Source organism: Tetrao urogallus, assembly GCF_951394365.1.
Source record: "Tetrao urogallus genome assembly, chromosome: 2".
NCBI lineage: Eukaryota > Metazoa > Chordata > Aves > Galliformes > Phasianidae > Tetrao > Tetrao urogallus.
Genome location: NC_136814.1, coordinates 3,701,040 through 3,715,972, shown reverse-complemented (window position 1 = coordinate 3,715,972; position 14,933 = coordinate 3,701,040). Strand labels below are relative to the sequence as shown.

At 40.0% G+C, this 14,933-nt stretch overlaps 1 protein-coding gene across 2 annotated transcripts in view; it reads left to right on the top strand.

Annotated features, from left to right (window-relative positions):
• The window catches only part of XRN2 (5'-3' exoribonuclease 2), a gene marked incomplete at its 5' end in the record, with an annotated part of 44,416 nt that overhangs the window by 18,099 nt on the left and 11,384 nt on the right, over positions 1-14,933 (top strand). For both annotated transcript variants that reach the window (XM_079550798.1, XM_079550797.1), the window contains 10 exons: positions 685-792; positions 868-957; positions 1,453-1,525; positions 4,592-4,675; positions 5,422-5,519; positions 5,610-5,689; positions 7,322-7,378; positions 9,797-9,865; positions 9,956-10,090; positions 11,390-11,517. In XM_079550798.1, coding sequence (XP_079406924.1) covers positions 685-792; positions 868-957; positions 1,453-1,525; positions 4,592-4,675; positions 5,422-5,519; positions 5,610-5,689; positions 7,322-7,378; positions 9,797-9,865; positions 9,956-10,090; positions 11,390-11,517 — 922 coding nt within the window. The remainder of the gene's footprint in view (positions 1-684; positions 793-867; positions 958-1,452; positions 1,526-4,591; positions 4,676-5,421; positions 5,520-5,609; positions 5,690-7,321; positions 7,379-9,796; positions 9,866-9,955; positions 10,091-11,389; positions 11,518-14,933) is intronic.

Here is a 14,933-nt window from a genome sequence, read left to right as displayed (position 1 = left end):
CCATTATGGAGAACTTGTAAATTAGTTCTGTGTTGCCAACGCACATTTCCGTGCTCTGAGATGTGCCAGAAACTTTACTCGGGTTTAAAATATGTCTAGTTACTGTAAGCTGCTCTGCTTAGCCCCAGGGCATGGTTAACTGTGTGGATAGACTGTGACCTCCTGCTCTTGGCAAGACATTTTTGTGTTTGGGTTTATTGGTTTTTGTGCGTATGTTTGCGTTCTCTCTCAAGGGGGAGGAAACGAGCATGAGGTATGTTGCAGTGTCCTGAAGTAAAGGTTAAGATTGTGCTGTAAGGTCTCTTGTATTGTGACGGTGCTAGGTCTGTCTCTTTGGCTGTCTCCCTTAGTGACTCAGACCTAGCACATAGCAGGAGTACTCTGGCAGAGAAGCCTATCTGCTGTTCTGTGCTGCCAAGGAAATGCCCGAGGTCTCCATTCACTATCCACTGAACTCACTCGCTCTAATCTGGCTATGAAAAATTAAGTCCCACCCTGAAGTCCAGAGTACCTTTAGAGGCAAGAGCTCTTTCTTTTCTAATTGTGGGGACTTCTCTTTCTCCCGGTTGATGCTGGGCTAAGTTATAACTACTTGACTTACTGGGCTGTTTGATTTCTATTTTACTGTATTGTTTTATACTTCTGATTTGCCTGACTTGTAATTCTCTTGTTTTGGTGTCCTAGGGCTGTGCCTCCTGGAACTGGTATTACCCTTTTCACTACGCTCCGTTTGCTTCTGACTTTGAGGGTATTGCAGACATGCCCTCAGATTTTGAAAAGGGCTCGAAACCGGTAGGGCATACTTATTTCTTTATGACTTAACAGCTCGCTAGACATGTCCTACATCTGCTGGTTTACTTTTGACAGTTCAAGCCTCTTGAACAACTGATGGGAGTATTTCCAGCTGCAAGTGGAAATTTTCTGCCTCCAACCTGGAGGAAGCTCATGACAGATCCGGTAAGGATTCTTGGCTTATTCCTCTGTGTGAGGTTCTGCAGTTTTGTGTGATCGTGGCTTGCTGCTTTTGACTTCAGGCAGAAAAAATAATGGAGAACAGAAGGGAACGTTTTTGGTGGACTGTAGAGACCATTTAAAGATCCTTACAAGTGAATTTTTGGAATCAGAGTTTTCTACAAGGAAGAATCATTTTGTGACTTTTTAATGCTTTAGTAAAACATTCACTTTCTGTTAGAAACTCTGTGAAACTCATCTGGGGAGCAGAGACGAGTTGTCAGGAGTTCTCCTATCCTATTTAATTTCTTGTTCTGATGTTGTAGGTAATGGGAATGCCCTACCAAACTTCTTATTTAAATGGTATTTAGTAACAGGTGTTTCTCTTAGTCAGAGTTCTTTGCATGTGTACTGAGTGTGAGCTAACACATAACTACATGGCATTCTCAGTCAATTCCATAACTGGTTTTAATGATGTCTTTAAATTTTTCTCAAATACAGGAATCGAGCATAATTGACTTCTACCCTGAAGACTTTGCTATTGATCTGAATGGGAAGAAGTACGCTTGGCAAGGTGAAGCTTGAGCTTTCTTCTTTTGAACTACGATATGTTGGCCTGTATAAGCAGGAAGAAAATGAGAAATGATGCCAGTGAGATAAGGACACACCAAGTAACAGGGGAACTTGTGTTACCTGGTGTGGGGGAGAAGTATTTTGCAGCAGCTGTATTTTTGAGAAGGAATTTCTGTGAGTAACAAATGATGATTCAGAAACTGATACAGGATTGGCAGTGGTTAGCAGTAACTTCAGCAGTCACTCTAGGTTTGTTAATTTGTTCTGAGCTAGATTAATCATTTTTCTATTTTTATTAGCCATGCTGTGTTATTGCCTCTTGTTGTCCTTGTGTTTAACTAATGGATTTTATTCTGTTCACTCATGGCTCGTTATTACTAAGAGAAAAATGGAATATAGGAATATAGAAATACTTGAATGTGTACAAAGAATGAGGAAATGGATACAGTATTTATTAGAGTCTCTTTCTTTAGAGAATACAAGTTCTAACAAGCTGCCAAACTTTTCTATCTGTTATTCAGCCAGCAGTGTAACAGCTCTATTAGATGTATAAATAATGATGTGGGCACAAATTGAAACTCAGGAAATTCCATCTGAGCACATTAAAACACTTTTTTTTTTTTTCCTTTGCGGGTGGTCTAACACTGGAACGTGCTAACCTAGAGATGCTGTAGATTCTCTGTCCTCAGAGATGCTTCAAATCCAATTGGACAGTTTTGGGCAACCTGTGACTGTGCTTGAGGAGGGGTTTGGACAAGAATGTCCCCAGAGGTTTCTGCCAACGTCTGTGATGCTGTGGTTCCTTCTCTAAATCATCTCATCCGTGCTTTGAAATAGTCAGCTAGACACACCAGTGACTTAACTGCAGATAGTGAACCAAAATCAAAGAGAACAGACCTGAGTGTTATGAGATATGTTGCTTAGCATGTTTTTGCTCTGTGAGTTGAAGGTCTTTTTTTTACCCCCTGCTGTAGTTCTGGCAACTGTCTTTAGTCCTTTTGTCTGGTTATCAAATGTACAGTTTAAAGCAGTAGTGTTTTAAGTAGCTTCCTTGTGCTTTTAGCAGTCTGTAACATTACTTTTCATTCATCTAATATTTAATTGCATTATAAATTCTTCATTCTGTATTACCATCCAGAATTTTCATATTTGAGAGGCAGTTATAAAACAAGAAATAGCTCCCAAGTTAGAAATACCTAGGTAGAAGTGTCTAGTGTACCTTGTGTTGTTGATACAACATCTGAAGATCATCTTATTATGGAGGTAACTAAGCTCCTGAAGGTTCACCGTTGGTCCTTTCTGTAATTTCTTGGGTTATGAATGCTCCATTCGTATTTCACTGTCATTCTACCACTGTGTTGTGAAGGTGAGAATAGTTCATGTTCCTGGTAGGCTCATCAGTTTTCTTTCACAAGTACTTCCAGTTGAAATTTGAATGTGATCCAGCAGGGCTCGGTCATTGTGGAAGCCCCTTGTGCTTGCAGAGCAAGAACAGTGCAGCTTTCTTTCTTGTGGTAGGCAGCTGCAGACTGTGCAGCTCTGCTCCCAGCTAAGTAATATTCTGAGACACTGTCAGTCTTCATACTGACATATTTAGAACTTGATTTAATGGCAGATGCATCTGAGATCTGCCTGCTGGTAGAACTGGTGCAGATGCAAACAGGAAGCTATGAATATCACCAGTGGGAAACTCATCAGTAGAAGCAAGCTGTTGTCATGGTCAGATAAAACTCTACTGTTTGCGGTAGGGGAAATTAAATGAAAAACTAGAATAATAATTCTAGATTAAAACCCATAATAGAGGTGACAGAAGTAAATCTTTTAAAGAATTTCCATGGTAAACTTCTTAGTGCTTTTTAGAGTTCATAATTGAAGAAAAACACTGAAGCACACCAGGGATTTCTGTTCTCCAGTTTTATCAAACATGATTAAGAGTGGGCTCAGAGAAGTGTTGTGAGATGTACTGCTTAGTGAGGATTTTTGGTCCTGAGAGGAGCCTGCATGTGACTTGGGAGTGAAACTAATAGCTAATATAAATAGTCCCTAATGAATTATATAATCTTTATCACCACATGTCTGAACACAGTGATTTCTTCCGTTGTTATCTCCTAATAAATTGAATAAAGTAGAATTGAATTCTGTTGGGAGAGTATCTTTCGCAAATGAGATAAATAATGACTGTCTTAATGACCTCATCTGATTCCTAAATGAAGCAGATACGGGCAGTGGATGCTGCTTCCAAGTGTCTCTCCCCAGACTGTAGGAAGGGAGGAGGATAGAGGAGTGCTCAGACATAAACATTCTCTTTCATCCCATACTGCTTTTCCTCCTTTCCTTGGCAGCCTGCAGGGTAGCAGACTGATTTACTTATTTTTTTTTAATCATACTGATGGAACAGTAAGGCAGAGCTTACTATTGCTTACTACTCAGACTTTCCATGCTAGTATCTTTTCAAGGATGGCCATTCACAAGCACTCGTTTATCATTCCTGAAACCATAGCTGCATCAGTTGCTGCTGAAACCAACGCATCAGTTCAGGCTCATCTTTTCTCTGTTCTTTGCTACAGCGTCTTAGAAAGTTGAAATGTTTGGGCTGTCTCTTTCAAGCTTTTTCCAGTCAGTGATAGTTTTGAGAACTTTGGTTTAAAGCATCAGTAGTTGGCAGAATGTTCCTGCACATGGTATCATACAGCCTGGATGGTCTCAAGCATAGCAAAAGCTAAAACCTGTGACAGTCACATTTTCCCAAACCCTCACGCTACTTTTTTCCTTTCTTCTCTGAGCAGGAATACTCTTGTTAATTTACTGTAATTTAGCTTGATTTGGTATGGAGAACAACATCCAACGTTTGTTCGTCTGAGCAGCACGTGGCAAAGATAATTTGCAGTAAAAGTGCCGCAAGTAAAATGCTTGTGTAATGTTCTGAGTTTGAAGAGGACGGTTTTATTTTTGCTTTTTGTGTTGTTTTTCTGGGTAGATTACTTTCCAGATGGTTTTCTCCTAGGTTGCCTCAAAGCAGTGACTGTTTTTCCCCACTTGTTGAAACGGGATGATTTGATTTTCATAGGTGTTGCATTATTGCCGTTTGTTGATGAGCGACGCCTTAGGGCTGCCTTGGAAGAAGTCTATCCTGACCTCACTCCTGAAGAAAGTAAGACTTACACTCTTTTGTTGTGACTGTGGTGTATTCATCAGAACTTGCTTTTACTACGGTTTCATATAGCTTTAAGCACTAAATGAGCAGGAGCTGAATTATGTGTTGGTAATTACAATGATCTTTGATGGATTTGTTTTCATAACTTCCATTTTTTGCTTTTATTTCAATGGAGTAGACTTGCATAAGATCTAACCTGAAAATTAGATGGTGACTTAGTCGTGTCAGAATCTTTTATCAGTGTATGTTGTCAAAGTAATTGGTAGATGAATGTATTGGAATCAGTGAGTAAACTTGTATTTAAAAATTAGAGCTGGTTAGCAGTCTGACTGCATCCAGTTACAGCATGTGAAGCTTCGTGTTCAATCTGTGTAAGCAAAATTGTGCCTTACTTTCAGCATTGTGCAAAAATTAAACCTGGTTAGCCAGTTCTTGTCGGTAAAGAAATCGTGGGAGATTCCTTTTCAACCTATCTCCTTGCCATCACTTCATTCTGAACTCAAGATTCTTCCTATTAAGCACAGGATTTTCCATTCTTTTACTGTGTGCTGCTGTTCTTTATGATCGGGGGCATCCTGTTCTGGGCAGAGATACTAAGAACTTTCAGAGCTGTCTCATAAATCACAGTGAAGCTTTCCTCTGGAGGAGCACTGGCAGAGATAGCAATGGAATGGTGTGCTGGTATGCCGTGTTCTTTACTTCCTTCTTCTGAACTGTTACCTGTCTTCATTATTTTTTCCTAGACAGAAGAAATAGCCTTGGTGGGGATGTTCTTTTTGTTGGAAAACACCATCCGCTTTGTGACTTCATTGTGGAACAGTACAAGTCCAAAAATACAGAGGTGGGTTATATTTGTTCTTACGGGACTGTACAGATGATGGAGGTGGAGTTCTTACCATGTGCTTCATCTGAAATGTTGTTTTTTCCACAGCCAGTGGATATGCCCCCAGAGTTGTGTTACGGAATCCAGGGAAAGCTTACACTGAATGAAAATGCTGTTCTTCCAGATAAGTGAGTATAGCTCTCAGCTTCAGTTGTTTGGTGGTAGAGGGTACTTTCTTCAGTTACACCTGCATTTAAACTGAAAAACAACAAAATAACAGTGACAAACCTAAAATTCCTGATAAGACAGTGTATCTAGGTCAAAGCCAAGTGTGCTTTCTGCTAGGATTCAGAGTAGGTGTATATTATGATCACTATACTACTCAAAGGCAAGAACACTCGTTTTACTAGCTTATTATAGGTAAACCAGAGCTATATATTAAAAGCAATAGTGAAAGCAGTAGCCTTCTTCAGTATCATCATGTTGCTTTGGTCTTGTGCTTTTGTACAAATTCTGATTAAAAGTCTGATGTGACTTCCAGTAGTAGGGCATGCTGGTCAAAAAAAAAAAAACAAACCATCCTGTTTCCTACCTGCTAATTTTCATCGTGTTAAAGAAAAATCCAAATAGGCATGTACTTTGCTGTTTTCTGTTTAGGTTGTAGTACTAAATTCAGGAATATACATTAACCAACTGCACACAGAAAATAAGCTTATTTTTTTCCTCTTTCTGGATAATGCATTTATTTTGGGAAATCATCAGTGTCATCTGTGCTTTGTTGGATATGCATTCATTAATCTAACTTTGCTTAGAGGTATAAGCAGGTGTTCTGTAACTCATTTCTATTAAATGCAGAAATACTGTGATTTTGTTGGACAGATAATGTGTCCTCGATCACACTCACTAATATACACTTCTTTATTCTTCTCATGGCTTGTGGAGAATATGAGCAAGTCAGAGCTGTTCTTGGAGAGAATAGTAATGTAGGGACAAGAAAACTCTCTTATTGCCTTCCCTATCTAGGGCTTGAGAAATGTGTGGGGTTTCTTGTTTGTTTTACCTGGAGAGGTACTGTTTGCTAGGAAATCTGTGAAGATAAGCATTTATATCACCACTTCAAAGTGTGTGTAGCTCACTGAATTTCATGCAGATCTTTTTTAGCAAAGCATGTATACGGTTTGATTTGCGTGATGGTTGTGCGTGGTAATGTGAGCTAAGGGATCCAGCTTCTGATTGAAAAGGTTAATGTTCTCTATCATGTTGTTTGTCTACTCAACATGAGGATATAAGTTCTCTGGAGGGAAGAAGGAAGGGGTTAAGAAGCAGCTGCATCCCAGCCTATTAAATCTCAGTTAGGAAGGAAGCTCTTCCAGTGCTCTGTAAAACAGCTGCTAAAAATACTGATTTCTTCAGAGGCTTTTTTCCCTGAGAAGTCAGTTTGTGTCCATGTGGCATCTGTGTGTATGCTCTGCTCTTCTCCTGCCCTCTCAGGACCTGCTGGCTTGTAATAATCAAACTGATGTGGAAAGGTTTCTGAGGTGCAGAACAGTTTTAACTCTTAAACACTCGGACAGTGGAAAATATGCAAATCCACTCTTGGACCTTAGTGAGAAAGCATGAATGATCAGCTGCAAAAATAAGGTCATTAAGAAATAAGAGTTCAGTAATTCCACTGCTTATACAGCAACTTGATGTAGAGAAAAGACAAGCTAATCTTGAAGTCATTTATTTGACATAGACTTAACTGGCAGTCACGGAGAAAGTGAAGCAGATGCTGAGAAGTTTTTGTGACATTTTAACAGAGCCTTTTCTCTTACCAGGACAGTAGAGTCTCCCGTTCCAATGCTACGTGATCTTACACAAAATTCTGCAGTCAGGTAAGTAAATTTTGGGTGTTAACACATTGGTGTACAGAATGCAGTAAGAAAACTCAGCTTAATCTGTTTTGTAGTTTTGAATTTGCAGCAGAATTCAACTCAAGAAAAAATGGAACTTTTGTTTTACATTCTTTTCACTTCTGAATTCCGAATATAATGTAGTCGTGTTTGGGTCTTGGTGGCATGCCCATTGCAGGGGTATTTGAAGTGGTTGCTTCTCAGTGCATCAAACCCAGTGGTTTACATTCCTTCAGAAGTGCCTCACCTTGTCTGCTTTTACTTTTTTGCTTGTTTTTTGTAACATCTGGATCTTTGGCAAGCAAAGAGCAGCACCGATAGAACTCTGTATTCTCTATCAAGCCTTTTAAATGAAAGAAAACCTAACTTCCATGAGACAAGCCCCTGAGATAGAATTGGGTATTGATTTTTCTTTTTTTTCCAGTTCTTTTTTTTTGCTGGTTGGATTTTATCTACTTTAATTGCTAACAATTCCCAGACAGTGTCTGAGAATATAGGCTTTTTGTATCTTAGAGTCAGCAGTAAGGAGCTGTTTCTCTTTTTTCTCCCTGAGTGGCTGAGTTCCCTGCCTTGTAGGAAGGAACTCTTTTTACATGAGTTGTTTCTACAGCTAGGATTTTTTTATTTTTTTGCTATTTCTTATTTTAGTACCTTCTCTCTTCTGGAGATGGGTTCTCATCAGCTTCCTGTCTTACAAGCCTTGGTTGACAGAGGGGTTCTCCTGATTAAGTGAACCCTTTCCTTCCGCATGTTATTCTTGGGGCAAACCCACCTGATAGCATATTTCAGCCCTGCAAGTGCTGGATGTTCTCTGTGAGGCGTGTGGTACCTGCCAGTCCCTTGAAAAATCAGATCCTAATGTGTTAGATTCAAAGCTTCACCCCAGCAGTGTGGCTTGGCTTGGTTTTTCCTTTTTGTCCTCCTTCTAACTGCAGAATATATAGCAGTAACACTGTCATTGCCTGACTGTGGTGTTTGGGGGGATACTGAGAAACTTCTGATGAATAAAAATAATGTAGAGTTTTTACAGGGGTAAATCTTATGGTCACAAATGATCTGAATGACTCTTGTACTCAACAGCAAATTTCTGTACAGCTAGTGTGTTATATGTTTTTCTCACTTAATTTGGCACAGTAGAGTAGGTATTTAATACTTGAGCCTGTAACTTCTCATGTCTTGTGCCACGTAAGATACTTGAGACACTGAAAATCACTTGTGATCTGCTTGAGTAATTTTTTTCCTCAAAAGAGGCATAACTTGGTTCAACTAGTGCAACTATTTAGGGGCTATAAGGAATGTTAAATTGTGGGTTGTCAGGGTGTTGTTGAAAGGATGCTCTGAAATGAGAGCATCACTGAGCCATGAGGAGTTCTTCTTTGCTTCCCGTCTGCCACTGTCAGGAGGTTTGAATTGTTCCATGCTTCTATCTGTTCCTCTGTTGCAGAGAATTTTCTTCCTGTGCTTTGAGATGGTACGAGTAGTCATGGTTCTACTCTTCAGTTCTTTTGACTCTGATTGAATTTTCCAAGGGACCATTATTCTCTTTCCTTGGAATCTAATTCATTCTCTGTTTTGGGGAAAGATAGGTTTATTTCATCTGGAAGAGTGAGATTAGCCTGCTTAGTGATTTGCTTTTGTCTTTCTTGGCATCCCTCGCATTCTTCTGTGTGAAATGGTTGATAGTGAGAGAGCAGGAAGCAAGCAAGCTGGTCCTGTGTACTTCAGAATTCCTCCTGGCAGCTGGTGGAATGTGGGTGCTTAAACCAGGAGTCTGGAGTGTGGACAAAGTTACCAAAAGCAAACCCAAGCTCCTACAGAAGGCATTCTACCAGCATAAAATGATTGTCCAGCCATATTTTGTTCTTTGTTTGGATAATGGTCCAAAGCTCAAAACGGATGTTCTTTGAAACATCACTGAAAAAAATACATGCATCTCCCAGTAGAACTACATACAAGTACAAAGCTGCCTTTGGGAATAAAAAGTCCCTGCTTCCAAGTTCTGTACGTTTGTGAGAAGATTGCATAGCAATCTGTTAACTTTCCCATCTTTGCTATGGTATCCTTTGACCTTGATCAAGTGCAAGTGCTTTTACTAGAAGATCTGTTCTCACAGATCTGCAAAAGATACTTTCATTACCATACATAGGATTAACTGTTTTCTAAATATCAAATTTTCTTTTGGATGGAATACTGGCACAGTGGAGGGAAAACATCACCCTGTAAAAAAACAACATAGAGATCCAACTCTCTGTAGTCAACATACCCAGGTGTTTTTACATTTTAAGTTTTAGGTTCTTCTGTCTTGTTGTCCATGTCACTGTTAATTGACCAGCAAGTAGTTTTTTCATCTTGCTTGTCTTACTTCTCAAGTAAACACATTCCTCAAATATTTTCTTGCAGTATCTCTTTCAAAGATCCACAGTTTGATGAAGACTTTGTTTTCAAGGCTACTGTATTACCTGGTGCAAAGTAAGTATTGGTTGTGAGTAATCAAATTTACTTTCATTAATCTGAGTGCTTGCTCTGGTAACTACTTATGGAACTGTTGTTGATATTCAGGAAACCTCCTCCAGTTCTGAAGCCAGGAGACTGGGAAAAGACCAACAATGATGGCAGGCCTTGGAGACCACAGCTTGGCTTTAATCGAGACAGAAAGCCAGTCCACTTGGACCAGTCAGCATTTAGAACTTTAGGGTAAGCCTGGCAGTACTGCTGACTATGCTCCTTTATTTTCCCCTTTTAAAAACAAGAAAACAAAACCCAAACAAACGTGTAGGGATTGGGGAAAGAAAAACAGATCAGATGCTGATGTTCCATACTGGAAACTCTGGTGTGTGATTATTTGTATTCAGTGTTAATAAGAATCAGGCATGACAATTTTGCAGTAGTACCTTGCATAGTAGTTTTAGATGGAGGGCTGTTTTTTTCCACAAAATATTTCTTACTAGCTTTCCTGTTGTTTTTTTTTTTCCTGTTTTCAACTTGTTTGCTAGATACTCTCTTGAAGTACAGAAGATACGATGAGGATATTGCACACAAGTGGTAGTTAATACTATTACAAAGCCAGGAATGTCTTTCATGCTTTTAAAAATGAGGGGGTTTTACAAACCTTTATTTAAAGCACTTGTGTTACACCCTGCAATCCATTTGATTGTCATTTTCCAAGGCGTTTTCACAGTCAGTTTTTATTAGTTCTCCAAAAGTCAAGATAACTTTCATTCTGTGCTCTGAAGCATTATTGTATGACAACTAAGAGGGAATGAGCTGGGGCTGTGTATTACAGATAAAATGAAACGTTGTTCCCTTACTGGGAAGTACAGGGAGCCATATGTCTCTCAGAGCCTGAACAGAGAATGTTTTAAAGTAGATTGTAATACTATCAAATAAAAGTAAATTGAGAGTCTCTCTAGGAAGAGAAAATACTTTTCTAAATTTTATTTTACCTCATCTTATGACTGTAGAGGAGCTGGAAGGATCAAAAACAACCACCTTTCTTATATTCGTGCATTAGAAAGCATAATTTGTTCCCCTGCTTTATTTGTGAACCAGAAAGTTACGTTCCTGATCACATATGTCTGCCACCTTGAAATGCAATTTAATAAGACACTGGGATCATTAATGTCTTAATGAGAATGTAATTCCCCACAGGAAATGACATCCAGGCCTTGACAAACATTGCCTTCAGTGTTAGCAGTTCACTCTTACTGAACTCTTACATAGTTTGCAGAAAATGTGTTTTTTTTTTTTTTCCTCCTATTTACTGGGACTTGCTATAGCATCTTGAGTGTTTGTGCTAGCACCAGCTCACAGAGTGTATGCTTTGTTTGTGGTGTGCCTGGCACCCTTCTATGTCACCACAATCATGTTTGTGCACATTTCCACTGATGCATAGAGAAAACTGGGTATTTCAAGGACTTGGTAGCAGCTGTGCTGTAAGATGGCGTTTGTGAAAACATCCTATTCATTCTGCTCTTCGTTTCTTACCCACAATAGCCATGCAATGCCAAGGGAAAGAGGGATGCCAGGAATGTATGCCAATGCAGTACCTCTTGGAGCTTATGGGAGCCCATACACCCGGCCTCTTATGAGTGGGCAGCAGCAGATTCCTAAATTGCTGTCAAGTAAGTGAGTTCTGCTGTATACGTTTCTGAGTTTGAAAAATGAGTTGGATTTTGGTCTGTTGTGCTGTTACAGGTAACAAGTAGAATCAGGAATTCATCCTGCAGGAGGTGTGTTTTGCCTGCTTTGATGTTCTGACAACAGTGAGAGTTCAGGCAATGCATTTTTTACACTCTTTTAATGGTTGCACTCAGGTATGGTGTATTTGGTGCCCTTGCCCAACCAGGTGCTGAATTTTAAACACTTTTCACATCGGTGAATGGGAAGTGTTTTATATTGCTTCGTTTGATATTTTGTTACAGAGATCCTGCCAAGAAGCAAACACCATTTCCACCTTTTGCCTGACCACATTCTGCTTTCTGCACAAGTTTATTTTTCCTATGAATTAGCACCAGTGTGAGCACTGCTCTTTTAAAACAACTATTTATTATTTACTTTTCTTTAAACTTGTTGAAATGACACAACATAGCGTGCGTTGTTCACTGGGAAAACCTTGGTGTTACTAAAAGCAATTTGGCTTTATTGTTTAATCTTGACTAGCCATGCTGTTAGAGCCCAACCAGATGGTTTCCTTCTGTGAAATATTAGCACAATGCTGGAAAAAAAATGAAAATATGCTAGAAGCAGCGTTTTTGAAAACCTTTTCTTCCCTTTAGCTGTTGGTTAATTGGCATCAAATTGGTGGGGGGGGGGGAAACTGTTGTTTGAGTTCAATCACAAAATTATTTTTATTTGACTTAGTTAAATGTCAAGGCATGATTTGTATGAACATGACTCTTCTCCAAACATCTGCCTTGTGTCAGTCACGCTTTTGCAGAGTCCACAACTGCAACAGAGCTTTTTGTGTGTTTGAAAATTGGGAAGCAGAGTGATTAACCTTGGGCTGCTCTTCTGTATTACTTTTCACTACAGCCATTCCAAAAAAGAAACGCACTGAAACAGTTTTGATTCTAAAATGCAAAGATGTACCTGTAAGCAGGATCCCGCTTTGAATGCCGTGCCTGCTATTCAAATTGCATTTTTTCCAATAAGGTTTTTAGTGTCTGTTATGCTGAGTGTATTGGCTGAATTTCAACATCACCAGCATCCGTGGACTTAGCATTTTGATGGCTTGTGTTTGGAGAGAACAACTGTGGTGTCTTGCAGCGTTTGCAGCTGCTATGCATGGACTGCCCAGTCCCTTTTGGAGGTGTTTGGTTCTGTCCTTTCCTATATACTGGTCTTATTTTGGGCCATCTGCTTCAGTCACTTCAGAGTTACAGTAGAGCTCTTCATCTGGTCTCTTCACATGTGATTAGGAACTGCATTTCTGTAACGGTGGGATTGAAACAGGAGGAAACATTGCTAAACTGCCCAAAAAAAAAGTGCTTTAAACTTAGAAGTTGTAATTATTTAGTGAATTCTTGAAATATTAAATGTATATGTTTGAAGTTTCAACAGCTGAAATAGCTGAAATTCAAGCTCCAGCATCTTATATGCAGGAAACCAGATTGCTGTATAGTGAGGCTTTCATACTACTTAGAGCTGACTTGTATTTCTTGACTGCGTGAGGAACAGCAAATAATATCATTGGCCATACTGAGTTAAATGTATTGCCCAGGTACAAAATGGATGAGCTGTGCTTGAGTGGGGCATGCAGAGATCTTCCTGTGTGAGGAACCAGACTGGCTGGAGGCACAGGCTGAGTATGAGTTTGGAGCTATGAACTTTGTTTAAAAGAAAAAACAAGTGGATTTTTGGAGTAAGCAAAAATACGGTCTTTAAAGAAGAGAGGAGTGGGACTACCAGACTGCCATCATATTTTTGTCTTTCTCTCCAAGGGCAGAGAATGTGTGGTTTTGTGGGGAGATAAAGGATTCATCAGTCCGTAGGTCCCCCCCATACTGTTGTTGGTGTCTCCTGAAACTTGAATCTTGACGCTTTCTGAAAAACAGTTATTTCAAAGCAGTTTTGTGAGCCTTACATACATGGAGCTTATCTTGCCAATTAGATACTTATAAAAGCTCTCACCCTTGGGGCGTTTGAGCACCTTGTGTTGTGTAGGAAATACTCCAAATGCAAATAGGCCCCGATGCCGTCATTCTTTCAAATTGAGGAGGCTTGAATCCACTGATCAGTGTGGAATCTCAGCACATCTGTTGCTCACAGAAATTGTCTGGGGGCTTTCTTTCACACATCCCATTCTCTCCTCATCTCCTGCCCCTTCCTCATTCTCAAATTCCTTCAGGCATCATAGAGTCCTTGCATCCCCAGTTGCTGTTCTGTGGGTATGCTTGACAAACCTAAAAGCCCTTTTTTTTTCCTTCCCCTTCCTCGTTGTGCCTTTTCCTTCCTGCTTGGTTTTCCATCAGGCAGGGACTGATTTATTGTTTGTGCATTAAAAGGTTCCAGGTCAACCTGCTGGTCCTTCCAGCTCCATTGCGGTGTGTCACCTCCTGTGCTGCCATCTGGCTGGTGGGTCAGGAGGACCTGTCAGTGCACTGTGTGCCTCAGCTTCTCTTCTACCAAGTGAAGAATGGGATCTGCTTAAACCATTCAAAAGCACCTGTGAAAATATCTTCAGTTATCATAACTTGTGCTGAGATCAGTTTCTTATGCTCATGCTGAAGGGATGTTTTTGCAGTTGGGACTACACCCCTGTACTGTTCCGTGTCATGGGTTGCAAACAGTTGAGGTGGAAGCACATCAGCATCTCTTTGTACCCTGTTTTAGTAGGTGGCAGTCATCTTTTTTTGAACAGGCACACGTGGACAGAATTAGGTAAGGCTTATTTCTCCTTCCCACCAATTTCACCCAGACAGAATTGTGTCTAGGAGTACCAAGAGGTATTCCTGAACAAGAGAGCACAGCTATCTCCTTGTCTTTGCAGCCACATCTTTCAGTCCAAGTTCAAGTGCCGCTATCAAAAGGCAGGTATCTTCAACCAGGAAAACCAAATTACAAGGCATTGAAAAGGTGTAAGCAGAACTTTGTTACGGGGGCAGATTGTCCTGTGTCAGAGTGACGTTCATCAGCTACATCCTTGTGAGGGTGTAAAAGGCAGATTGTGAGAGAACACCTGTATGATGTGGAATAACTGCATTGGGAAGCTTCCTGAACATGCACATTCATTCTGGAAAAATGAGCACTGATGTGGTTACAATGCCCACTCCTTATGGGATTGATGCAAAGCAACTTTTCGTTTTACATATAACATTTTTATATGTGTGATGAAGAAAAATTACACTCTCGAAGGGCAATGCGGTCAAGCAAAGTGCCACCTCTCCTTCAAGGGCCTGCTGTGGGTGTTCCTGACTGCTGTTCTCTGATTTGACTTTGATGTGCCAATTTTCAGCTGATGAATAATTGTCTGTGCTGATAACTTGGGGAGTCAAGTGTGGAATGGTAGCACTCTGTGAATGGCATATTTGGTTTCTGC